The 27,044-nt window shown below is 49.7% G+C and overlaps 1 protein-coding gene across 5 annotated transcripts; it reads right to left on the bottom strand.

Moving 5' to 3' along the window:
- Positions 1 to 1,185: 1,185 nt before the first annotated feature.
- Tgif2 (TGFB induced factor homeobox 2) lies at positions 1,186 to 24,867 on the bottom strand. 5 transcript variants are annotated; one of them, XM_045156864.1, is made up of 3 exons: positions 24,796 to 24,867; positions 18,703 to 18,928; positions 1,186 to 3,781 (listed from the first exon to the last, which is right to left on the bottom strand). In XM_045156864.1, exons 2-3 carry the CDS (start codon positions 18,892 to 18,894, stop codon positions 3,257 to 3,259), a joined length of 717 nt encoding a protein of 238 aa, XP_045012799.1. In that variant the 5' UTR covers positions 18,895 to 18,928; positions 24,796 to 24,867; the 3' UTR covers positions 1,186 to 3,256. The 5 variants fall into 5 exon arrangements, with proteins under 5 accessions (XP_045012799.1, XP_045012800.1, XP_045012802.1 ...); XM_045156865.1 differs by lacking the exon at positions 24,796 to 24,867 and adding an exon at positions 24,650 to 24,701; XM_045156867.1 differs by lacking the exon at positions 24,796 to 24,867 and adding an exon at positions 24,317 to 24,339.
- Between the last annotated feature and the right edge of the window lie 2,177 nt (positions 24,868 to 27,044).

The raw sequence follows: 27,044 nt of genomic DNA, 5'->3' as shown, positions 1-27,044 counted from the left end.
GTGCCCCCTTGTGCATCTGGCTTATGTTGTTCTGGGTAGTTGAACCTGGGTTCTTTGGCTTTGAAGGCAAGATCCTTAACCGCTAAGCCATCTCTCCAGCCCAGTATCTCATTTTTTAAAAAGGTAGTCTTGGATATTTTGTAGGTATGCACATTTTCTATAATAGATCATTTAGTGGTTAAATTTGATTAGGAAGCAGGTCACTGATTCCAAAAGATCACAGAAGGGTTGATTGCAAAGGACCGTCAGGGACTTTGGTGTTATATCTTGGTTATAGTGGCAGTTGCATAACCATGCATTTACCAAATCTTACATTTCAGTGTCCATTTTACTGCATGTGAACTCATACTTCAATAAATGTGACATTAAAGCAAAAAAAAAAAAAAACCCTAGAGAAAAAAAAGCCAATTTGATTGTAGGAGTTTAGCCCATACCAATGTAGGTAATGAGATATCCATCAGTGGTAAAGTGCCTACCATCAGCTCAGCTACGTTTTGGGCAGATCACATAGTGACATTTAAACCAAAACTTCAAATCCTAGTTCCGTCACTGTACTGGCCAAGTTCAGGCAAGTCCCCACTCAGCTTCTTGGACACTAGTGTCTCTTGCACATGCACCCAAAATATAATGAGCCACACAGACCCAGGCACACACAGTAACACAACTGTTTGCTATTACGGTTGGGTTTTGTACATTAGCCCAATTAGCGTGTCTTTTGTTTTGGCCAAAATGCATCCACAGCTAGGCGGAGAAATGTGAATTTGCTGGCTGACGTGACAGGAAGTGGAGGTAGTCCTGGCTTCTTGTTGGCAGTTGTGGCTGAAGCAGGGGTGGTCAGATACGGTCTCACATCTGCTTTTCGTGGTTTCATGCTGCAGCGAACTTTTCGTCTCTGAGAGGGTTAGGTGACTGCCAGTGCCCCAAATCCATCGCATCATTCAGCAAAGCCCAAGCTTACCTGTTGGTCCCAGAGAGACTGGCTTGCATGCACATGTCCCTGTGTGCTACAGAACGGGCTATGGAAGAGGACTTGGGAAAGGAAATGGGTGCAGTGCACAAAATTCACAAAAGGTCAGAAACTCAGTGTCTTCTGTGTTCTCAAGCAGTAATCAACCAAGAACTCAATTTTACTTTGAAATCGAACATTTTCTATCTCCTCTCTCCCCTTTCAAAAAGATAAAATAATTTTAAAAATAAAAACAGCTTTATTCGACAAAAGACAAAAACCAAAGTTATTTACAGTAGATTTTTGCTCAAATAGTTCCCCAGGTTTATCTCACAAGCAACCTAAACAGAGGCTTTCCCCACCCCCAGACACCCCGTTTTACACCAGGGGGAATGCCAAACAGAAACAGCAGCACGGCTCCCTCCCTTATCCCTCTCTCCGGCTTAGTGATGGTGGGGTGGAAAATCCCGGCCAGCCAAGCTCCCTGCTCTGGGACTGGGTTCCAGGCATGGCTGGGGTCCAGGTGGGCAAGCAGCAGCCTCAAGCAACCCTGAAGCTGACATGTTCAGCCTTCCCCGGCTGGGCTCAGGAGTGATGAAGATTCCTGATCCCCTGGGGTACATGAAGTAGCCAAGAAGAGGCAGGGGACAGCCTAGGAAACATGTCCCTCCACCACCACAGAGGAAACCTCTCCCATTCTAGCATGGGGTGGGCCAACCACTTAGGAGAGGTGGGAGAACCTGTGAAGGTGGGGGGAGGGGAGAGGGAAGCTTCCTAGAAATGCCAGAGTGGTGTTCTGCCCTGCTCCCAGCCAGACCCACCCAAGTGCATCAACACCCAGGATGCTCTTGCCTGTCCCAACAACCTGGCAACTTCAGGAAACCACAGGTCAGGGCTCTTCACATCTACTGGCCCAGTAATATCGTTATTCAAAACAAAAATATTTTCAGAACAAAAACATTTTGGCTAATAAAAACCTAGAATTAGTGTTTCTTAGGATATATAAAGGTAGGGTATACTGCTGTTGAACTCTACCAGCAACAAAACAGCAAAGTAAAAAAAGGAAGCTGTTGGGAGATCGAGACCTATTGTGTTCTGTTTCTCTTGGAAATCAAGCAGACTCTTGCAACTCCAACTTGAAATGAGGTAAAACAGACAGACTCTCAGCTCCCGGGCTTTTACCTCACTTTCAGCCAGGCCTCTTCTGTAGGCACTAAGCCCTGGTTTACTCCAGGAACAAGCTTCCTAACACCTTTGTGGGATAAGCTGCCAGTTTGATTAGACAGAAAGACTTCCTGGCCAGCAGATGGCTCACTTCTCCCCAAGTAGAAGACACTGGGAGCTTCTGACATTCTAGCACCAAGTTCCTAAAGGAATCTAAAACTTAGGTAGCAGGGCAAAGCCTTCAAGAACAAGGGAAAACACTAAAAAAAGAAAAAAAAATCCAATGCTTCAGTCTAGCTCCCCCCTCCCCACCCAATATAATAAAAAGAAAAAATAAAATAAAATAAAAACACACACCTCTCGGGTAACTCCCTCTCTGCTCTGGATCTAGGTTTAGTTAGACTCTGTTGGACTCTTCCTTGGTTTTATTCCCTCTTGTGCCTGACGCAAAAAAGCCAGTGCCCAAACATCTTTTTTCCTGCATTTTTAATAGGATAAATCAAACCAAGAATAAAATGACCGCTTGGAATTTTGCACTACTGCAGAGTCAGCTGGTGCCTTGTAAAACAACCCCCAGTAGCAGGAGTGGGCCCCCCTTGACCAAATCACCATGGAATGCACTCTTGCCTCACACCTGGGCTACCTACTACCATCAATGCAAAAGGGGAAAAAAAAGTTTAGCAAAACCTAAACATTCAACTGGAGTCGGTTTTGTGACATCTGCTGGGTTCTTTTGACCCCACTTAGGAACTTGGAATGTGCACACCTGGCTTGACCAAAAAGAGGCACAGCGCAGGGGCAGCTTGGAGCCAGCCTCAGTCTGAACTTGGCAGGTTTCCTGAGCCAGCCCAGGAAAGCAGGCTGGACACAGGTGTCCGGGGCTCTCTGGAGAGGCAGCAGCAGCAACATGCCTATCTCCGGTCCCTTGGACTCATTGCTGAGAGGAGGCCTGGAGAAATGGCAGTCAGCAGAGAAGAGGCCCGTCACAGTGAGTGACGCCAGCTGGTGTCTTTGGGCTGAGGACCTCCAGACAGAGATGACCTGGATGCTTGGCAGTGATCCGTAGAAAACCCTCTGTATGGAAGGGAAGCAAACCAGGAACCCAGGACAGCTGGCCTGAGCCTCGAGCCACCTGGCAGCAGGTGTCTACTTGGGGTTTTGGGAGACTAGAGGGATGGGAGTGTGCAGCAATGGGGGTGCCGGGTCCTGCTGCTTCTGAAGCTCCATCTCAGCCGCCCTCTGCAACGCCACCTCCACCAGCAGCTGGAAGCCACTGAAGTCCTCTTTGTCCTGCTCCGGCGGCGTGGGGGGCGGCGTGTTGAAGAGTCCACTGGTGGGGCTTCCGGCCTCGGCCCTGGTCAGCAGGGTGAGTGTGCTACCAGGGGTCACGAGGGCCTTGGGGGGTTCCAGTTCCCCTTGTGGGAAGGCGGCGGCTGCTGGCTTTTCCCCCTGACCTGAGTGGAGTGGCATGGAGCACATGGATAAGGACAGCATGTTGGTGGGGGTGGGCACAGACACAGCCAGCACTGAGGAGCTACCGCCCCTTGGGAGGGCCACATCTGAGGCCTTACCCCCACGGCGGGAAATGGTGAACTGATTAGGGTCTTTGCCATCTTTCCGGAGCATGTCTGGGAGGAGGCGTCGCCGTGCGTTGATGAACCAGTTACATATCTAGAACGAGTGTTAAGAGACTGATCAGTTCATTCCACCTAAAACAGCCTCAAATCCACCTAAAACAGCCTCAAAGTACTCATTATTCCAGAGCCCAAGAACCAACATCACAGTAAAGATCAGCCCTCAGAGGGTCACAGTGGGAGGTTACCTAAGACCCCCCCACCTCAACTGTCCCAGTGCCAGTTGAGGGAAGGATAATGCTGTTGCCTGAGGGAGATGATGGTGGAGAGATGCAGCCCTTCAAGAGATCTGAAGGACAAACAGTGAGGTAGGAGGGAGAACACCAATGAGAAATGCCAAAGGTAGCCCACGTGGCTGGCCTCAGAGTGGTAACTAAAAGCCATTTTTTCAGGGTGAGGATTCAATTCTTTATGGGTAAAGGAAGCTGAAGCCAAGTTTTAAACAAGGGAATGACCTGCTCTGTGGGGAACTGGCTGGAAGCAGGGAGATAGGTTAGAAATTCGGACTGTGTTAAGGGAGGTAGCAAGAAGACGACAAATGTTTGATCTATTTAGGAAACTGGAAATGGTCAGACTTGCTGGCAGGCTGCATGTGGGTAGGAAGGAGAAGCAAGGATGATGCTAAGAGGGGATTCACTCCCAGGCCTGCACAGCAATCTTGCTGCAGACCTGCAAGACACAGAGGCACCAACAGACTATCAGGTGAAGGAAACATTACTGTTTCCAAGCAACACCATGACTACGAGGCTTCACATGTCCCGTAGTACACTGGTGTGCTGCAAAGCTCAAGGTGCCTGTGATCTGGGGGACATGTCTAATGAATGCCCTGTCCTCTTAAGTGTCTCCCCCCCCCCGCCCTGCAATACTGTGGATAATGGAACCCAGGCCCTCACCACTGTGCGGCATTCCTAGCCGCCAGGACTCCCCTCACACCCCAGTTTTATAGTTAGTTCTCCTTTTGCTTCTTTACTGGTTTTAGTCTCTTTCTAAAATGCAATGGCTGTTTTTCTTGGCCTAGAAAGCTGCTGTTTTGTCTCCTACTCCCTGCCAGTTCAAGTCCACACTCCAGAGGCTAGGCATTAAAATCCTCCCCTGCCCACCATTCCTTCCTGCCCTTGTACTGTCAGCACATAAAACTGTTCATCTGTCACTCAGGCTCAACTCTTGTTGAAAAACATTCCATGCCTTTTGCATCACGCATTCCTTTATTCTGGAATGCCCTCTTTCCAGGCTGAGAAAAAAGGAATTCTTGAGCCTGTAGATTTTGTCAATAGCTGCCACTCACCATTTTCTTTTTAACAGTCAGATAAGTTGGGCCAACTCTCATTTTCCTGGTAAATAGACTCGAAGCTCATCCTGGCAGACAGCCAAGATCTCACCCCTAGAGGGCCAGGACGAGGAGTCACACCTGTCTGTCTCGCTGTCGCAAGACCCTACAGTCTAGCTTCACGTATTCTCCAAGCAATGAAGAGAGGAACCCTCCCCTTTCTCTGCTCTCCCTTTTCAGAGGTTCCTGCTCACTCAACGTGTGCCTTCTATGTGCTAGTCCAGTTATTGGTGTGTACTAGGGCTGCCTTTGTTTTAGTTTTGCTCGAACCCATTCTAACCTTGATAACCCAGGCTGGCCTCAACCTCCCCAATGTTCCTACTGCAGCCTCCTGAGGAGTTGCCTTTTAATAGACAGGCACTCTGAAGCAATATGACCATCAGTATGTTGCTAAGAAAGAAACAGGAAGTGGGGGGGGGGCGTTGATAGACCTCAGAGATGTTCCTTTTCATTATTGCCATGGGTCATGAAGAAGCTCTTCCTCCCTACACTGGGGCCACCATGACATTAGGCTTCATCACTGGCCCAAGGGGGGAAAAAAAAAGCCAAGCGACCATGGGCTGAGCCCTCTGACACTATGAAAAAAAATGAATTCATCTTCCAGGTCAGCCTGGGCCAGAGAGAGACACCACCTCAAAAAATCCAAACAAAGGAATTCATCTTCCCTTAATTAAAACAAAACAAAACAGGAGGTAGAGATGGCTCAGCAGTTAAATGAGCTTTCTTACCTAGCCTAAAAGCCTGACCACCAAGGTTCAACTCCCCACCACCAACTTAAAGCCAGATGCATAAAGTGGCAGGTGTGTCTGGAATCTGTGTGCAGTGGCCAGAGACTCTGGCTCACCCATAAGCACTCTCTATCTGCCTCTTTCTATAAATAAATAGGGCTGGAGCTTGCCTGTGAAGCCTAAGGACGCAGGTTCAACTCCCCAGGACCCATGTAAGCCAGATGCAGCACACGGTGGCTCATGCATCTGGAGTTCATTTGCAATGGCTAGAGTCCCTGGCACACCCATTCTCTCCCCCCCTTCCTCCTCCCTCTCTCCCCCCTCCGTCTCAAATAAATAAAAAGAAATATTTGAAATAAATAAAATAGGGGGCTGGAGAGTTGGCTTAGCGGTTAAGCGCTTGCCTGTGAAGCCTAAGGACCCCAGTTTGAGGCTTGACTCCCCAGGACCCACGTTAGCCAGATGCACAAGGGGGCGCACGCGTCTGGATTCGTTTGCAGTGGCTGGAGGCCCTGGTGCGCCAATTCTCTCTCCCTCTATCTGCTTCTTTCTCTGTCACTCTCAAATAAATAAATAAATAAAATAAAAATTGTTGCATGCAGTTCCATGGGAGGGAGAGAAATCACCAGTAGAGATAAATAACAGTGAACACACTACAACCTTTAAACTTGGCCAGCCAGGACAAATGAGCCAACAGGTGCAATAGTGGCATGTCTGATATGGGGAAACCAACCACTCAAATTTGACTGGAGGCCGTTCCACGAAGCAAATACATCTGGGACACTGAAAGCCTATGACGGGAAGTCATAAGCCCTAGGGATGTAACATCTGCTGGTGTCTAGCTAAATGTATATACTATGCTCACCAATCTGCCTGGTAAGCACTTCTCTTAATGTTCATTCCCATGTATTAAAGCTACTCTCTTCAGATGGTGGTGACCTTGGGATGACTCAGAAGGCACCATGGTACTGAGAAGTGACAGAGGAGTGCTCAGCACCGAAACATCTCTATTACACCTTCTAAGGCTCAGGGTCCACTGCAGAAGAGGTGGCAGAAAGAATGTAAGAGCCAAGGAAGGGCAGGACTTCTTACAACGTACTCCTCCAGTCACAAAATGGCCTGGATATCATGACCTCACAGTGCCTTACACTACCTGCACAAGACCATCATAAGAGGAGGAAAAGATCATGACATCAAATTAAAAAACAGCCTAATGGAGAGAGGGAGGGGATATGAGAGAGAGAAGGGTTATGAAGGGGAAAGTGGAGGAGGGGAGGGAAATACCATGGCTTATTGTCTGTAAGTATAGAAACTGTCAATAAAAATATATATTAAAAAAAATAGGGCTGGAGAGATGGCTTAGTGGTTAAGCACTTGCTTGTGAAGCCTGAGGACCCCGGTTTGAAATTTGATTCCCCAGGACCCACAATAGCCAGATGCACAAGGGGGGCGCATGCATCTGGAGTTTGTTTGCAGTGACTGGAGGCCCTGGTACACCCATTCTCTCTATCTGCCTCTTTCTCTCTGTCACTCTCAAATAAATAAATAAAAATAAACTAAAAAAATAAAGCATAAAGGGCACTGAAAAATCCTGCTGGAACTGAGCTGATAACTTCCTCCATGTAGACCAGCTGACAGAAAGCTGGAAGAAGCCATTTTGCATGCAGTTCAATGGGAGAGAGAGAAATCATCAGTGAAGATACTCAACTGTGGACTGCAAGTCTTAACCTTTGCCAGCCAGCCCAAAGAAGCCAATGGGTGCATTAATGACACATCTGTCATGGTGGAAACCAACTGCCCTCTAATTGACTGGAGGCCCACTGAAAACCTAAAACAGGGGTAGTCATGGGCCCCAGGGGTGTAATGTCCACAGCTGTCTGGCTAAATGTATATACTATGCTCAAGCTGTCCAGTAAGCACTTCTCTTAATGTTCATACCTATATATTAATGCTACTCTCACTTTTGGCAGAGAACCTTCTCAGTTGGAAGTGACCTTGGGATGACTCAGAAGGCATCGTGGTGGTGGGAAGAAGTGACAGAGGAGTGCTTAGTTCTGTAATATCTCTTATCACTGGTTCCAGGGCTCAGGGTCTCTTGTGGAAGAGGTGGCAGAAAGAATGTAATAGCCAAAGGAAAGGTAGGACTCCTTACAATGTGCTCCCCCCAGACACAAAACGGCCTGGATATCCATGACCTCACAGTGCCCGGCACTACCTACACAAGACCATCATAATAGGAGGAAAAGATCATGACATCAAAATAAAAGAGAGACTGATCGAAGGGAGAGGAGTTTGATGGGAATGGAGTTTGAAGGGGAAAAGTGGAGGGAGGGACAGCATTACCATGGGATATTGTTTACAATCATGGATGTTGCTAATAAAAAAATTAAATTAAAAATAAAACAAGCATAGCAGGGCTAGTAAGATGGCTTAGCAGTTAAGGCACTTACTTGCCTGTGAAGTCTAAGGACCAAGGTTCAATTCCCTAGCAAACATGTAAACCAGATGTAAAAGGTGGTACATGTAGCTGGAGTTCATTTGCAGTGGCTAGAGCTCCTGGCTCACCCATTCTCTCTATCTGCCCCAATCCCCCTCCCCCACCAAATAAATAAAGTATTTTTTATAAATAAGAGCAAGAAAGCGAGAGAGAAGTGGCACACCAGGGACTCTATAGCCACTGCAACTGACCTCCAGATGTACACATCACCTGTGTGTCTGTGTTTTGTGGGTGCTGGGGAGTTGAACCTGGGCTCTTAGGCTTTACAGGCAAGCACCTTAAGCCCTAAGCTATCTCTCTAGCCCTATTTTTTTTAAATTTTTTTAATCTTTTTATGAGAGACAGAGAGAGAAGGACAGGGAAAGAATTGGTACACCAGGGTCTCCAGCCACTGCAATAGAACTCCAGATGCATGCGCCACCTTGTACACATGTGTGACCTTGCATGTTTGTATCACTTTGTGCGTCTGGCTTGTGTGGGACTGGGAGAGTTGAACATGAGTCTTTAGGCTTTGCAGGCAAGCACCTTAACCACTAAGCCATCTCTCCAGCCCCAGCCCTAATTTTAAAACAATAATAATAGCTGGGCATGGTAGTGCATGCCTTTAATCCTAGCACTTGGGAGACAGAGGTAGGAAGATCGCCATGAGTTCAAGGCCACCCTGAGACTAAATAGTGGATTCCAGGTCAGCCTGGGCTAGAACAAAACCCCACCTTGAAAAACCAAATAATAACAATAAACGTAAGAGACTTACATGGGTCTGTCTGGAACACTGAGGCTAATGGGTAAAAAGAGCCAACCCAAACAATGTTCCAGCATGTCTAATACACTGTTCACTATGACTGCAGACCAACACAGAACAGTGAACTTACTTAAAAATGGAGGACTTTCTTGTGTTTTGGGGAAGACAATGTCTTTTATAGCCCAGACTGGCCTCAAACTCACCATGTAGTAGAGGCTGGTCTTGAACTTATCATCATCTTGCCTCTGCCTCTCAAGTGCTTGGATTATAGATGTGAACCACTACTACTTTTATATGGTGGTAGGAATCAAACCCAGAGCCTCATGAAGGGTAGGCAAACCCACTACCAACTGAACTACATTTCAGCTGCCCCCTTCTCTGCCTACCTTTGTAATTCTATTGCATGGTTCTCCATAACTCTGCAGATGACACCATAGTATCACAATGTCAAAGGCTGGACATACCAGACGAGGAAAAGAGCCACTGAAGAGCTAATGTGTGGTAGCACACACATGCCATCTTGGGAGGCCGAGGCAGGAGTATTTCCTCAAGTTGGAGTTCAACTGGGGCTACTTAGTGAGACCCTATCTCAAAAAAACAAGGGACAGAGAGAGGTTCCTCAGTGGTTAAAGCCCTTGCCTGCAAAGTGCAATGACCTGGGTTCAACTGCCCGGTATCCATGTGTAAAACCAGATGCACAGTGGACATGTATCTGGAGCTCATTTACAACAGTTGGAGGCCCTGCCCATTCTCTCCCTCCCTCCTTCTCTGTCTCTTTCTCTTGCTGCTTGCCAATTAAATTTTCAAAAAAAAAAGAAAGGAAGGAAGGAAGGAAGGAAGGAAGGAAGGAAGGAAGAAGAAACCAAGCAAAAAACGAATGGACCAGGGTGGTAGTAAGCGTTTTCTGTGTTCTCAACTGCTCAGAAGCCTGAGACCAGTCTGAACAGAAGTCAAAACACTGCAGGAGACTGGGGAGATGGCTCAGAGATAAAGGTGCTTGCTTGCAAAGCCTGTCAAGCAAGGATTCAATTCCCCAGCCACCCATATAAGGCCAGATGGGCATTCCTCTGCAGTGGCAAGAAACCCTGGTATATATAATGCAGTACGTACACATGTTCACACACACACACATGTAAATTAAAAAAGCAGCCAGGTGTGGTGGCGCACGCCTTTAATCCCAGCACACGGGAGGCAGAGGTAGGAGGATCGCCATGAGTATGAGGCCAGACTGGGATTATGTAGTAAATTCCAGGTCAGCCAGAGCTACAATGAGACCGTACCTTGGAAAACCAAAAAATTATTTGCAAGCAGAGACAAGCAGAGTCAGAGAATGAGTGCACCAAGGCCTATGACCACTGCAAATGATGTATGCACCACTGTGCATCTGGCTTTACATGGAACTGGGGAATCAAACCCAGGCTGTCAGGCTTTGCTAACAAGTGCCTTTAACTGCTGAGCCAACTCTCCAACCCAATAAATAAAAAATATTTCAGGGCATGGTGGCACATGCCTTTAATCCCAGCATTTGAGAGGCAGAGGTAGCAGGATTGTTGTGAGTTCGAGACCACCCTGAGACGACTGAATGAATTCCAGGTCAGCCGGAGCTAGAGACCCTATCTCAAACAAACAAACAAACCACTGAAGGATGGGGTATAAACTTGTCAGCGGGCAAGGCCAATCTCACTACTTGGATACATTATGCTAACCACTAAGGGGTTTAAACAGAAGTTTAACTGAAATTTCACATGCTAGGGCCTTCTCTTATCCCAGGTTTTCTCTTACTTCCCCAGGGGACACTAACAGAGCTTGTGTTAAGTACCAGCAGCTTGAAAAAACAGACGGCCCAGCACTCGGGAGGCAGAGGTAGGAGGATCGCCATGAGTTTGGGGCCATAAGACTACATAGTGAATTCCAGGTCAGCCTGGACCAGAGTGAGACCCTACCTAGAAACACCAAAAACAAAAATGCCCAGACAAGACAAGAAGAACCCTCCCTCATCTCCTCCGTGGGTCACAGCAATTCCTAGCATTCCTCTACTGTCTGCTGAGTGATCACATGCCAAAGTCCTGTGCACCAGTTTCTTTACTTCACTATCGCCAGGTTTCTTTCTTCATCTCTATCTTGAACAAGCTCTTGAGGACCATTTCCCAGTGTGAAGACAGCTGGTATAGCTCCTTACCTAGGGGCTGCAGCTGTACCCATGCCACATGTGATGGCTGTTGGGCTGGGCAGAGCAGAGCCAGAAGCACCTATTGGTTATCTTCCCCTTTCTGCTCCAGCCTGAATAGAAAGACCCTGGGCAAGACTCTGCCCAAGGGGTCTTTTACCCTTCTCTTCAACTCTGTGGTCCTACCAGAACCCAGGCACAAATACAACAGCAGGACTGTCACATATTGGCTGCAATGAGTCCTGGCTGGAGTTCCCGCTGGGTCCCAAAGATAGGTAGGGCTGAAGGGCTGGGTGGAAGGAAATAAAACCTCTCTAAAGCATCTTTACCATTAGGTATCCTTCCAGCTGCCCCATGAGTACGTTTAAACTGCATACAAGCCTGAGAGGTAGTAAGCAGTGGCCCAGGGCATGACAGAGGGAAGGCGGAGATGCACAGACCTGCCCTCGGTCACACAACGTGAAGACGGCAAAGCTAGTGTCATAGCCTCATCTTCACAAAGACTGCAGGACTTCCTTAACTCTAAGCACCAAACACAGAAACTCAGGTTCTGATCTGACCACTCATTTAATCATCACCAGCCTGGGTGATGGGTTTTGCAATGACCTCCATTGGTAAAAACAGAAGCCCTGAACAGGAGGTTCAGTAACTTTCCCAAGGGCTCAGGTGCAAAGGCTGACAATTAGACCAGCCCTCTCTCCAGGTACCCACCAATGCCAGTAGGAGTCCACTCCCTTTTTCCCAGGTGGAGAAAACACCTTCCACCTACCTCCATAGCTCCATAGGTGTGGTAGAAGGCGCACACCTCTGCACCTCACTTCATCACTGAACACAGGCACTAACGGACAGGCCACAGTGACCTGGGTCAAGCAAAGTTGGGAGGAATGTGGTGTACGACAAAGTAGGGAGCCTGGATGCCAACCAGTAGCTGTGTAGGCACACAGAGCCTAGATGGCTGCCTTCTGCACACTCCCGACGTCCCCCGATCCCCAGAAGCTTGATGGCCTGGCACCTGTGTCTTCTCAGCTCAGCACAGCTGAGTGAGGTTAGGCACTACTGCAGCCCCTTTAGTGACTTTTCCCTGCCCAAGTCAGGAAGTGTGTGTGACTTGCCAGACCCGGGTCCTGGGGAAGGAATGGAAGGATACCAAAAATTATGTGATTTGTGTGGTAATTTGTAGGACAGTGCCTGAAACCCTGTCTATGCCACCAAACAGCTCCACATGAAAAGCTCAGCAGTGGCTGTGGTGTCAGGCAGGCCTAGGCTTTATAAGCAAGCACCTTTTAACTACTGAGCCATCCCTCCAGTCCCTCATTTAAAAAAAATTTCTATTAGAGAGAAAGAGGCATGTGTGTGTGTACATACATACATTACACACATACATATATATGGGGGGGAGACAGCGCGCGAGAGTGCGCGTGCGCAAGCGCCAGGGCCTTCAGCCACTGCAATGAACTCCAGAAGCTCCACCTTGTGCATCTGGGTTATGTGGGTCCTGAGGAATTGAACCTAGGTCCTTTGGCTTCCACTAAGCCATCCCTCCAGCTCCAGTCCCTCATTTTAAAAAGTATATTTTATTTATTTGCATAGAGAGGAGACACAGAAATAATAGGTTCTCCAGGGCCTCTTAGACACTGCAAACTCCAGGTGCATGGACCACTTTCTGCGTCTGGTTTTACGTAGTTACTGAGGAATCAAACCTTAACCACTGAACCATCTCTCCAGCACCCCACCACCTTTTAAAAAGCATTTTATCTATCTACCTATTTACTGGGGGGGAGGGGCTTGAACTCTTGATCATCTTTGCCTCTGCATCCTAAGTACTGGGGTTATAGGCATGTACCACCTGCCCTGTTTGATAGCTATTTCCTATCTGCTTCATGGGTTCCCTGACGGGTGTTGGGAGGTGAAGTTGGCAATGTTTTTATTTGTGTTGAGACAAAATCAGCCAGTTAGGCTTTGCAGGCAAGGGCCTTAGCTACAAGCCATCTCTCCAGCCCCCAAACCTTTTAAAAGCAAAAGCAGTAATCCACAAGCTCAAAAACTACACAAAAGGCCTGGGGGCTGGGGGACAGGTTGGTGCTTGTGGGAGGCAGTTAGCTCTAGAGCCAGACCTAGGATAGGACAAGACATAAAGACAGTCACAGGCTGCCCTGGGGGCCAGGCCACCTCTTCCACACAGATTCCTTTCTCACCCCAGGGCCTTACCAGACAGGGACTGCTGCTCACCTGGTGGTTAGGAAATGCTTGTCAGGTAAGGACCTAGAGGTGCCAGTTCTACTGGCTTCATGATGGACAGTACCAAGCCTGCCTCATTCACGGCACAACCCAGATGGTAATGGAACTAGGGACTGGGGACCCAGAATCCAACCAGGCATTTCCTTACTTGCAACACTTTATCTCATTTTTCTGTCATTGCAACAAGTACTGAACCCCTTCCTGCCAGATACCAAGCAGAGTAGATGCCAACATGGGAGCTACCGCAACAAACTAGTCTCTCCTCCTCACATCCCCAGAATTTGGTGGTGTCTCCATCAGTAATACATTGAGCTTAGAGGGTGTCAAGACTGAAAATCCTTAAGTGCTTTTGCTTTTGGTGGGAGGGGCGGGTCTTATCCTCCCAACTGCCTAGCCCAGGGCAAGTACCAACAAACCATTTACTTCAATGACTCATTGACTTGCTAATAACAAGAGCTCCTGGGCCAGTTAAAGAGATAATCAAAAGAGATGCCCCCAGGAGATGAAACAAGCTTGGCAAAATATGGATACCTGTTGAAGCCAGAGGTTCTGGGAGTTTATGTTAATATTCTCTTACCCTAGGACTAGGGGTGCAGTTCAATGGCAGAGCACTTGCCTGCCAGAAAAGCTCCTTAATAACAAAGAAAACTGTGAAATATAAATATAGACCAAAAAGATGCCTCCAGACTGAAGAGCCTCTCTTGTCATGTCCGTTCTTTTGAGATTGCCAATTCCTTTCATTTCTTGTCATTGCAACAATTAGTGAGTCCCTTCCTGCCAGACACCAAGCACAGAGCACAACAAAGAAAGCCCCTAACCAAGAAGGGTCTAACGGGCAGTCAGCAAGGGCCCCAGAGTCCGTCCCAGTGCAGGTGCCCTGCGAACACACAGCTCCTCCAAGGGTGGGGAATTCTCTGGTCAGACTAGGAAGGGGGCAATCAGGGTGTGCAACAGGAAGAACATGGGGGGGTCAGGGAAGTGTCACAGGCAGATGTTATCAGATCTCGGGTGTTATTCAGAGATTGTGTGTCAGTGACATCAAGGAGCTTGGGAAAGAAGTTTCCCAACCAAAACAACAACAAAGCTGGGTGTGGTAACTTTAGTCCTAGTGAGGTAGGAGGAGCACCTGGAGTCTCAGGCCACCAAGAGACTACATAGTGAATTTCTGATCAGCCAGGGCTAGAGGAAGACTACCTCAAAAACAAACACGACCTTTAGGGAAGGAGCTAGCCAGAGTTGCCAGTTTCCACATGGGCACTTTAGGGGAAAGGCATGCTGCTGGAGCCAATGTGGGGTTTAGGTAGTGCTCCTAAGTCTCCGCATGCCCTAGAGCTCTGATGGCTGATCTCTGCCAGGGGAGGGTACTAGGGGCTCCCTTAGGGTATCATAACCCTCTACAGGCCAGACTCTCCTAGAGCTGGCACCTTCGTCCTAAACTACATACATCCAGAGCAGTTGGCAAAGTACACTCGGCATTTAAGGAAGGTAGGAAGAATTGCACTTCTTTTACATTTATCTACTTTAAAAATTGGTTTTATGCTGGGCGTGGTGGCACACGCCTTTAATCCCAGCACTTGGAAGGCAGAGGCAAAAGAATAGCCATGAGTTTGAGGCCACCTGAGATGGCATAGTGAATTCTATCTAGGTCAGTCTGAGCTAGAGTGAGACCCTACCTCAAAAAACAAAAATAAATAAATAAATAAGAATTGGTTTTATAGCTACACATAAAATAGAAAGGCCAGGTGGTGGCACATGCCTGTAATCCTAGCACGAGGGAAGCAGAAGTAGGAGGATTGCCGTGAATTCAAAGCCAGCCTGAGACTTCATAGTGAATTCCAGGACAGCCTAGGCTAGAGTGAAAAACAAACAAAAAAAGAGCAAAAGTTTTTCACTCAGTTTTATGTTTGCATATGCTTATGACATATTAAGAATGATTCAGAGCCGGGCGTGGTGGCGCATGCCTTTAATCCCAGCACTTGAGAGGCAGAGGTAGGAGGATCGCCATCAGTTCAAGGCCACCTTGAGACTACATAGTGAATTTAGGTTAGCTTGAGCTAGAGTGAGACCCTACCTTGAAAAACAAAAAGAGTGATTTAGCCCGGCGTGGTGGAACTCACCTTTAATCCCAGCACTCAGGAGGCAGAGGTAGGAGAATCGCCATGAGTTCAAGGCCACCCTGATTTCCAGGTCAGCCTGAGCTACAGTGAGATCCTACCATGAAAAACCAAAAAGAATGATTCAAGTTAACATTCTGGGAGGAGAGACAGGTCCATGAAAATCTTTTCAATTTTTTTTCTTTTGCTGTGCTAAGTCTTGAATCCAGGGCCTCTTACATGTTAATGTTCGGCAAGTTTTCTACCATGGGCAAGTGAATCCCATCCCAGCTCCCAAAGATTTTTTTAAAATATTTATTTATTTATGAGAGAGAGGGGAGGGCAAACAGAGAAAGAATGGACACACAAGGACCTGTAGCCACTGCAAACAAACTTTAAACGCATGCATCATTTTGTGTATCTGGCTTTACAAGGGTACTGGGGAATCAAACCTAGGACCTTAGGCTTTGCATGCAAGCATCTTAACCACTGAGCCATCATCTCTCCAGCCCCAGTTTTTTGGTTTTTTTTTTAAGTGGAGTTGGTACAATTCTCAGATTTGACTAGCAGTGTCCCTGAAGAGAAGTAACTAATGGTTTGACAGGACAGGTATGAGGTACTCTAGGAATACACAGCCATGGCTCAAAATTTAGGCTAAAGGTCAGAGTGCTGACAAGGGCCAGGTGCTTAGAAGGAGTGAAGCAGACAAGGAAGAACAAGGCTGAGTAGGGATGTTCACAGTGCAGAGCCAACTGCAGGGGAATGAGGCTGTTAACTGTTACTTGTGGTCAAGGAATGGAGTTAGGCTGAATATATATGTATATGTGTGTGTGTATACATATACATATATGAGACATGTGTCTACATGTGCATGTACTAAGGAACATGTGTGGAAGTCAGAGGACAACTCTGGGTGTTGGTCCATCTTTAGTTTTGTTGCGTTTTTTTTTTTAAGTCAGGGTCTCACTCTAGCAACCAGGCTGGCCTCAAACTCAGGAGCTTCCCCCTACCTCAGTCTTCCAAGTGCTGAGACTAAAGGTGTGCACCACTGTGTCCTGCTACACCATGTTTTGAGGCAGGGTCTCTGCTCTGTAACACCAGCCTAGCTGGCCTGACAGCTTCCAGGTGATTCCCCTGTCTCTGACTCCCTTCTCACTGGTATTACAACCATGGCATTCAACTTTTTATGTGGGTTCTGGAGATCAGAACTCAGTTACTCCCTTCAGCTATCAGACTGTTCAAACAATGGACCCCAAGAAATTGGAATTTCTCCAGGAGCCTAATGATGGGAGAAAGAAAAGGCTGAACCCTGGTGCCAGCCAGATAAACTTGTCTGAGGAGAAAATTTCTACACAGTTCTAACAACTTGTCAGACCACTGTGCCGGAGACTGGAGACTAGACAATACAGGGTGGGACCACATCTAGACCTGAACTGCTTAGATATGCACATTCAGGCCCAGTATTTAAACCTAAACTCCAGTGAGGACCCTGCAAGATGGGGTTTTCTGCCTTTATGATTACAATACATTTCAACAATACTTACTTGAGAAAGAAAGAGGCAGGTAGAGAAATGGGTGCACCAGGGCCTCTAGCCACTGCAAACAATTCCAGATGCATGTGCCACTCTGTGCATCTGGCTTTATGTGGGTACTGGGAAATCAAAGCTAAGTCCTTAGGCTTTGCAGACAGGTGCCTGAACTGTAGAGCCTTTTCTCCAGACCCTACTTTGTTTCTTTAATTGGACTACTGAGGATGTGTGACCAAGCCCAAGTTATTAGCTCAGGCTCTGACTCTGATAACGAGGCTGGGGTGTTCCTAGTGAGGACAGTGGGGGTCCATGGAGTGTGTGGCATGGCCGAATAAAGGCTGGAGGCAAGGAGAACAAAAAAAGGACGTCTAAGTAACTTCCCAGGTGTAGGCTTTGGCCAGTGGACTGGACTTCCAGACCCTGTAAATTCAAAACCACCATTCCAAGCTTAGCGTGGTAGTACATGCCTTTAATCCCAGAATTTGGGAGGCAGAGGTAAGAGGATTGCTGGGAGTTCAAGACCAGCCTGAGACTACATAGTCCAGTCCAGGTCTAGCACAAGACCCAACTTCGAAACAAAACAAAAAACCACTTTTCCATGGAGGCCTATTTGAGGCTCCAAGCCCTCTTTTTATTGTTGTTTATAAAAGAGGGAGAGAAGAGGGGGTGGTGGTGGGGAATGAATGAGCACGCCAGGGCCTCAAAGCCACTGCAAACAAACTCCCTTGTGCATCTGGCTTATGTGGGTCCTGGAGAATCGTACAGGAATCCTTTGGCTTTGCAGGCAAAAGCCTTAACTGCTAAGCCATCTCTCCAACTTTTTCTTTTCTTTTTTGAAGGAGAGGGAGAGAGAGAGAGAATATGCCTTTGTTTGGTTTTTCAAGGTAGGGTCTTGCTCCAGCTCAGGATGACCTGGAATTCACTATGGAGTCTCAGGGTGGCCTTGAACTAACTCATGGCAATCCTCCTACCTCTCCTCCCGAGTGCTGGAACCAAGCCCAGCCTAGTTACAAGCCCTCTTCTATCCCAGGTTTTGAACCAAGAAGTTATGACTTCTACCCTTCACCATGGCTTTTTGTATTAAAAACCTTTATTTATTAGACAGAGAGAGAGAAAGAGAATGGATACACCAGGGTCTCTGCAGCGGAACTCCAGACATGTGCACCCTCCCTTGTGCGTTGCTAATGTGGGTCCTGGGGAATCGAACCTGGGTTCCATTAGCCATCCCTCCAGCCTTTTTCACCTTTTTCAGATGGTCTCACTATGTGGCCCCTGGCTAGCCTTGAGCTTTTGGTGATCCTCTTGCTTTGGTGCCCTGAATGCTGGGATTACACACTTGGCTCCAACTTATTCTTTAACCACACCACAGAAGCCCAGCTGCCCTGAAACCAAATATGGCCCCAACATGTTGCAGAGCATGGGGTATATCCCCGAATCCCAGCCACTAGTGCCTGCTCACCTTCCAAAGTCAACAGTGACACTCAGACTCTTAACGACAACTCCCCCGTCAGAAGTACCAAAGCCGGAAAGTTGGATGCAGTGTTCTCACCTGACCTCCAGCAGGGGAGGTGATGGCCAAGGCCAGTGTCCCTATCAGGCACAGGGCTGGAGAGGACTAGTTCCTGGTCCCCTCTTACCTGCAGCACCGAGAGGTTGGTTTGTCCAGAAAGGCTCAGTTTCTCCTGCTCTGAGGGGTAGGCGTTGTAGCGGTGCAGGTACAGCCAGTCCCGGAGGATCTTCACGGACTCCTTGGGCAGGTTCCCTCTGCGCTTTCTCTTGCCTGCTAGTGACAGGAGACCTTCGTCCTCACCTAGATCGCTGTCCGACATGGTGCCTAGGGGCTAGGCTGGACCCTGAGATAACCTGTGGCAAATGCCAAAGAGGATGAGAATAGCATTACCACCTTGCCTTGTTCCTAGTCTCTCAACAACTCACCATTAATATAGTCTGAACAAGCTAGAAGGACAATTGTCCTAACTGTTACCATTTCACGTAGGAGGAAAGGAACTACTAAAACATGGCAAGTAGCTCATAAGCAGGGACAGGATTAGAAATAATTGTAACATTCACCGAAGCCTGCTGTCTTCTATTTCTAATTTTATTTAATTTGAGGGAGAGTATGGGCACATCAGGGCCTCTTGCCACTGCAAAAAACTTCAGACACATGCACCACATTGTGCATCTGGCTTTACATGGGTACGTGGGAATTAAACCCAGGCCAGCAAGCTTTACAAGCCATCTCCTTAGTACACTTTTTCTTTTAATATTTTATTAAATACAGATAAAGAGGCAGAGAGAGAGAGAGAAAGAGAAAGGGAGAGGGAGAGAATGGGCACTCCAGGGCCTTCAGCCACTGTAAACGAACTCTAGATGCATGTGCTCCCTTGTGCATCTGGCTTACGTGGGTCCTGAAGAATCAAACAGGGATCCTTTGGCTTTGCAGGAAAATGCCTTAATTACTAAGCCATCTCTCCAGCTCCCATTCTTTCTTTAAAAAAAAAAAAAATTTTAAGCCGGGTATGGTGGCACACGCCTTTAATCCCAGCACTCGGGAGGCAGAGGTAGGAGGATCGCCGTGAGTTCAAGGCCACCCTGAAACTCCATAGTGAATTCCAGGTCAGCCTGGGGTAAAGTGAGACCCTACCTTGAAAAAAAAATATATATATTATATATTTATTTATTTATTTGCCAGGCATGGTGGTGCACACCTTAGAGATAAGTAGATTGCCACCCTGAGTTCAAGATCATCATGAGAATACACAGTGAATTCCAGGTCAGTCTGGATTAGAGCGAGACCCTATGTCAAAAAACAAATAACAAAAAAAAAAGTATGTGTGTGTTTATTATTTATTTACTTGAGGGGCTGCAAATGAACTCCAGACACATGCCCCACTTTGTGCATCTGGCTTTATGTCCATACTGGGGAACTTAACCTGGCCTGGCAGCTTTGAAAACAAGTATCTTTAACTGTTGAGCCATCTCCCCAACCCCCCCCCTTTTTTTAAGGGGCGGCTGGAAAGATGGCCTAGCGGTTAAGGCATTTGCCTACAAAGTCAAAGGACCTAGGTTCGCTTCCCCAGGACCCATGCTAGCCATATGCACAAGGGGGCACACATGACTTTAGTTTGTTTACAGTGGCTGGAGGCTGATGCACCCATTCTCTCCCTACCTCTGTCAAATGAATAAAAATAAAAATAGGGCTGGAGAGATGGCTTAGCGGTTAAGCGCTTGCCTGTGAAGCCTAAGGACCCCGGTTCGAGGCTCGCTTCCCCAGGTCCCACGTTAGCCAGATGCACAAGGGGGCGCACGCGTCTGGAGTTCGTTTGCAGAGGCTGGAAGCCCTGGCGCGCCCATTCTCTCTCTCTCTCTATCTGTCTTTCTCTGTGTCTGTCGCTCTCAAATAAATAAATTAAAAAATAATAATTTTTGCCACTGCAAACAAATGGCAACTTTATATGGGTAGCTGGGGTATTGAATCCAGGGCCTGCAGGCTTTGCAAGCAAATGCCTTTAACCACTGAGCCATCTCCTCAGATCCTGTTTTCTTTCAAGACAGGATCTGTGTAGCCCAAGCAGGTCTTGAATTTGGAATTCTCTTGCCCTTGTCTACAGTTTTCCAGGCTGTGTCCTGAGGACATCTATTACCTTATTTAATTATTGTGAAAACAGGTTAAGTAAGTCGTCAAAGGTCAGTGACCACTGGGGTGGGGGACTCAAAATTCATCAACGTGAAGCCAGGTGTGGTGGTGCACGACTTCCCAGCACTCAGGAAAGAGAGGTAGGAGAATCTCCATGAGTTTGAGGTCACCTTGAGACTACATAATGAATTCCAGGTCAGCCTGGGCTAGAGTGACACCCTGCCTTGAAAAACAAACAACAAAAAAATTCATCAAAGTGCTGAGAAGAGACAGTGGAAGGCTGTAAAGATGGCTCAGTGTTCAAGTCCCCAGTGCCTATATAAAGCCAGGTATACAAAGTGGCACATGCACCTGGAGTATTTGCAATGGCAAGAGGCCCATTCTCTCACTCCTTGCAAATAAATAAATAACTTTCTTGAAGTTGAAAAAAAAAAAAGCTGGGTGTGGCAGCACACATCTTTAATCCCAGCACTCAGGAGGCAGAGGTAAGAGGACTTTCATGAGTTCCAGGCCACCAGAGACTACACAGTGAATTCCAGGTCAGCATGGGCTAGAGGGAGGCCCTACCTTGAAAAAATAGAAAAAGAAACAAAATATAAAAGTTTTTTTTTTTTTTTTTAAAGCTGCCAAAGGTACCATGGAATTACCAAATGACCCAAGGAATTTCACTTCTAACCATTCACCCAAGAGATGCTAACGTGGGTCCACACAAAACCTCATGCACATGTTCATGGCAATATTATTAACAGCCAAAAGGTGGAAAAATTCTTGGTTAAGAGCCCATTAACAAATGGCAAAACAAATGTGAATACTGTTTGGCCATAAAAAGTTAAGCCCCAATGCCCATTGCAACATGGATGGACCTTGAAAACATGATGCTAAGGGAAAAGAGGCTGGCTAGTCACAAAAGACCACTGTTATGTGTTTCCACTTATAATGGAATGCCCACAACAGGGCTCTTTGCAGAGGGCATTATAACCAGTTAATTAGGGCTGAAGTTGGAAGGGTGATAGCTATTGAGAAATTTCTTTCTGAAATAAAAAAAAGTCTTAAAGTTGACTAGCTACAGTTGCACATAGTTGAAAATATGCTAATAATATCTATATATGATCCTCCCCTTGATGTGCATATTTGAAATGGGTAAATTGTGTGAACTTTTTTTGAGACAAAACTTGACTTTGTAGCCCAGGCTGGCCTCAAACTAGCCATCCTGCCTTGGCCTCCTGAAGGCTAGGATTACATACAGGTGTGGTGAGCTTCCTCGCTGGCTCTTAGAACTGTTATTCAAAGAGAATTCCTTTCCTTGGGCTATGCTATATAAAATAGGATTTGTAATCCTGGAGTTTGCCTTCCAGGCCAATGAGGAGTGTGGAAACCATTACCGCCATATTCCTGCAGGGAGAGCAGCTTACTGGGTACCCTGCAGAAGAGTAGCCACTCATGCCTATTGGTTGTTTCTTGGGACCTTCTCCTTGGTCAGGCCCCTGACTTAAGTCTCTCAAACTCCAGATGAAAGAGCAAGGTGGTTGTTGGGGTAGGGGGCTCTGGTCCCTATCAGATACCCTCCACTTGGCGTCCTGATCCCGGTTAAGCCCCCTCCCGGTTAAGCCCCCTCCTCGTTCGCTGTCAAACCAAGAAAGATTTCGGTCTAGATAACCCAACTCAGCTGCTCATCCAAAGTTCTGGTTCCCACAAGCAAATGAAATTTACATTTTAAAAGAAAAAGTTCTAGACCAAGGCCTGCCAGAATCTCAAGACTCCTCCCTTCACAAGCCTTTTAACAGCTCTGCCGCGGGCGCAGCCAACAGACTCTGGCATCTCCCAGGTTTTGTTTCCTCGACTTGGGCCTGAGCCCAGATCTCTGGGCCGGCTAGGCCTGGCTTTCGAGGGAAGGGTCTACCGGCAGCCAGGCCACCTGGAGGTGAAACGAAACGGACACTGCTTAGAGGTGCCATTCCTCAGAAAGCACCACCGGCAGGGCTGCTTTCTGAGGTCAGACATTTCTAGCCGCCAGGGCATCTGGGACCCAGCCTCAGGGATGCAGCCCTGGCAGGCTGTGAAAAGTTTACTCAAGTTTATCTGTACAAATTCCACCCTGGCTGCCAGCCAGAAACCCGACCGTGGGCCCAGGGGATGACCCCTCAGCCTACACAAGACTTTGCCAACCTCTACCACTGCGTCCTGCACCCCAAGGCTTTTCCTACAGGCTTCTCATACACACACCCTAGTCCTACTTCAACGCCCCCACGAAAAGCTTAAAGGCGCCCAGATAATCACCGCGGCCCGCTGGCACACTCCCCGCGAGCAACACCCCCCCCCCCCCACGATTTGCAGCGACACATACATCACCCCCACACAGCTTTGCGCTCCACGCCTGGAACCGACGATTGTGACCCGCAAGGCTACCCCCAAACCCTCCAAACCCTGCACCCGCCCACCCGCAAACTCCAAACGACCTGCCCACCCACGATCTCTCTCGGACGTCATCGCACTGGCCATCAGTTTTCACTTTTAACGGGCCCGTGGGAGGCAACCCCTCAGACACACTGCACCCAGCGCACCCTCCTCCCACACGAGCCCACCAGGCCGCCACCTGCAGCCACTCCCACAGGAACTTTCTGACAACTCCCCCCGCCCCGCCGCCCTCCCCGGGGGCCCGCACGCCGGGGAGCTGGAGTTCCCAGCACGGCACACACAAAGCGCGCAAGCTCCCCGCGGCCCCGAGCACATGGCTAAACCCGGGACTGCGAGCCCTTGGCCAGTGCTCGGGGCGGAGAAGTTGGGGTGGTGGTGGGGGAACAACCCACAACTCCCCCTTCCCCTGGTCCCCAAGCCAGGGTCACAAATGAGCGCAACAGCTCCTCCCCGGCTCCCCCCCACCCGCGCTAACCACCACCTCCCGGAGGAGGACCGGCGAGGGCCGTAAGAGAAAGAAAACTCACGTGTCCCGGCCCAGGGCAAGAAAAAGTTTGGTTCCCACCCGCCCCCCACGGCCCGGTGCTCCGAACAGGCCGACTCTCGGGGGGCGCAGGGCCGGCGGAGCGTGCGCGCTCGGCTTTGTGCTCCGAACTCGGCCCGGAGGGGGAGGGGAGGAGAGGAAAAGGAGGGGAAGGGGCTGGGCTCCCACCTCCGCACCGCCCCCCCTCCACAGCCCGGAGCCCCAGACTCCATGTTGATCGCCCCCTACCCCGGGAATGCACGTCTCCCACCACCACCACCACCACATACACACACCCCCGCCCCCGCAGAAGGCTCGGCCCGGCCGGCTCCCAGGGGTCCCGGGGCGCACACAAACTTTCTCCGCGTCGCCAACCCCACGCGCCCCGCTGCCCCGGCCCGCCCGGGAGTGACAGATGCCTCGGGAGACAGACTTTCCTTTGTTCCAAGGGAAAGGGGAACTCGCGCGGGCTCCCCAGCCCTCCCTCCCCCGCCCGGGCCCGCGGCTCTCGGCCCTCACACACCCCCCCCCCCAGCTGTCACTCGGCAGTCCACCACCAGCCCCCCCATCACCCCGTCTCCAACTCCGCCGCGGCGCCGGGGGGGTGGGGGGGGACCGCCGGCGGTTAGCAACGTGCACTTTTGAAACCAAACAAACCCGCCCCCCGCGCGCTCACCTCGCTGCGGCCCTCTCCCGGGGTGGGAATCCTCCGAGAGCCGGGGGATCCCCTACCCCCCAAAAAATATGTCCCCCCCCAACAGGCGAGCAAGTTTCCCACGCGCGGCCCCCCCTTCCCCACCAGCGCTCGGCAGTCGGGGCTCACAGACACACACACACACACACACACACACACACACAATCGCACTCCGTCGGGACGACGCCCCCTCCCCCCCAGCCCGGCCGCCGAAAGAAACTTTCCAAGTTGTCCGCGCGCCCCCCCGCCCTCCCCGCACCGTCCCCCCTCCCCGCCACCCCAGCTCTCCGCCCCTCCAGCGCCCCCCGCACTGACCTTTCCGCGGCCGCTTTCCGGCCCGCGTGGGCCTCGGGCTGGAGGGGGGGAGGGAGGGAGGGAGGGAGGGAGGTGCGGGGCGTCCCGGACTGCGAGGAAGGGGGTGGGGGGGCCGCTGGGGGTGGGGGGGTGAGCGAGCCGCGTACCTGCCCGTCCTGACACCCGCCTGACAGCTCGCGGCTGGAAAGCACCTCGCGGCGGCCTGACGTCAGATCCCCTCTCCGCCCCCCCCCCACCCACCCAAGCCCCGGCGCCCGGCGCGCCCTCCCCCACCGCCCCGAGGCAGAAACAAACTTTGCGCGAGCGGAGCGCGGCCCAGCTACGCCCACCCTCCTCCTCACCCTCCTTCCGCCCCGCCCACCGAGCCGGAGGGGGCGGACCCCAAGCAAGCACCTTCTTCCTGCGCCCACCCTCCCCCGCTCAGGAATGCCACATGGCCTGGGGGGGGGCGGAAAGCGGCGGCTTGAGGGGGGGGGAGCGGCGGGACCCGCGACGCCCGCCGTCGGCTCGCTCGGGGGCAGGAAGTGCTCGGCTCCGGTCTTCCGAGAGCGTTTCCGGAGGGCCCTACTGTGTGCGCCGCGGTGGGGTGGGGTCGGGCGTTGGGTTTGGGGCGGTAGGGTGGGGGGGGGGACGGCGCGGGGAGAAACCTCGGTGTGTGTTGGCTCCCGCGAGGGGATGGGGAAACTGAGGCCGGCCGGATCCCGACCCGCTGTGATGTTTCCGTCGGCCGGTAGGGGACGAGGAGAAGGACCGCCTCGGGGGGTTGCCCGAGGGGCGGCCGGGGTGGACGCGAGCGTGGACGAGGCGCCGCGCCGCTCGCAGGTGTCACCCCCCGCCCCCGTCCCGTCCCGTCCTCCGTTACCGCCGGCTGGCCCGGCTGCGCTTGCTGTCGTCACAGTCCAGCCCCGCGGGGGTCCCCTCCCCACCCCCCCCACCCCGCCCGGGCCCAGGTGGGACTGATGGCGGTGGCTTCTAGCGGTTCCCGCTGGTGTCTTTTTTTTGTTTTTTTGTTGTTCGTCGGGTTTTTCTTTTTTTTAATATATATATTTTATGTATTCATTTACTTATGTTTTATATAAAAATAGAAAAATTATTTATATTACTTATATGCTTGTTTATTTAGAGAAAGGGGAAGGTAGAAAGAGTATGGGCACACAGAGCTTCCAGCCGCTGAGGGGAACTCCAGACGCATGCACCACCTTGTGCATCTGGCTTAAGTCGGTCCCGGGGAGTTGAACCTGGGTCCTTTGCCTTTGCAAGGAAGTGCCTTATCTACCAAGTCATCTCTCCAATGCCTTCGTTGGGTTTTTCTTGGCTTCTAGCATCCTGACCCTAGTGGGAAATGCCTGGTGACCCAACTCCTTACTGGAGCCTGAGCCTTTTTGGGGGATTTCTCTGGGGGTATGTAGGGCCCACATACCTGGAGTCTTTTGGGTTTCATCCAACAACCTTAATCACAGCTTTTGGCCTTTTTCCTTTTTAAAAACGCTTTCATTATTTTCTTTATTGTTGCTGACATCTTGCTGTGTTGCTCAGGCTCTCTTTCTCAAACTTTGGGGTTCAAGTGGTGTAAGTACCCCAGCTGCCCTGTAGCAGGGCCACAGGTGTGTCATCACTACATCTGCGTCAGCTTTTGGGGTGGTTTTGTGTGTGTGCGCGCGTGTGTGTGAGTGAGTGGGTTTTTTGAGGTAGGGTCTCACTCTAGCCCAGGCCAACCTTCAGTATGTAGTCTCAGGGTGGCCTTGAACTCACAGCCATCCTACCTCTGCCTGGGTAGTGCTGGGATTAAAGGTATGCGCTACCACACCTGCTTGATATTTTGGTTTTGTTTCTTTTTTCTTTCTTTTTTTTTTTGTTGTTTTGTTTTTTGAGATTCGAGGTAGGGTCTCACTCTAACTCTGGCTGACCTGGAATTCATTATGTAGTCTCAAGGTGGGCAATCATCCTTCCTCTCCCTCCCAAATGCAGGGATTAAAGGCCACCACACCCGGCCCTGGTTTTGTTTCTTTTTCCGAGGTAGAGTCTCTAGCCCAGGCTGACCTGGAACTCACTCTGTAGTCTCAGGGTGGCCTCGAACTCTCAAGGCGATCCTCCTACCTCTGCCACTTGAGTGCTGGGATTAAAGGCATGTGCCACCACGCCTCATGACAACTATGATTTTGAAGTCAGCTTGGACTAGAGGAGTGAGACACTGCTCAAAAAAAGACAAAAAAAAAATGAAAAAAAGGTTGTATCATTTTTTTATTGTTGTTTTGAGGTAGGATCTCACTCTAGCTCAGGAAGGTGGGCGATCAGCCTTCCTCTCCCTCCCAAATGCAGGGATTAAAGGCCACCACACCCGGCCCTGGTTTTGTTTCTTTTTCCGAGGTAGGGTCTCCAGCCCAGGCTGACCTGG

Source organism: Jaculus jaculus, chromosome 8, assembly GCF_020740685.1.
Source record: "Jaculus jaculus isolate mJacJac1 chromosome 8, mJacJac1.mat.Y.cur, whole genome shotgun sequence".
NCBI lineage: Eukaryota > Metazoa > Chordata > Mammalia > Rodentia > Dipodidae > Jaculus > Jaculus jaculus.
This window is presented reverse-complemented; position numbering and strand designations above follow the sequence as displayed.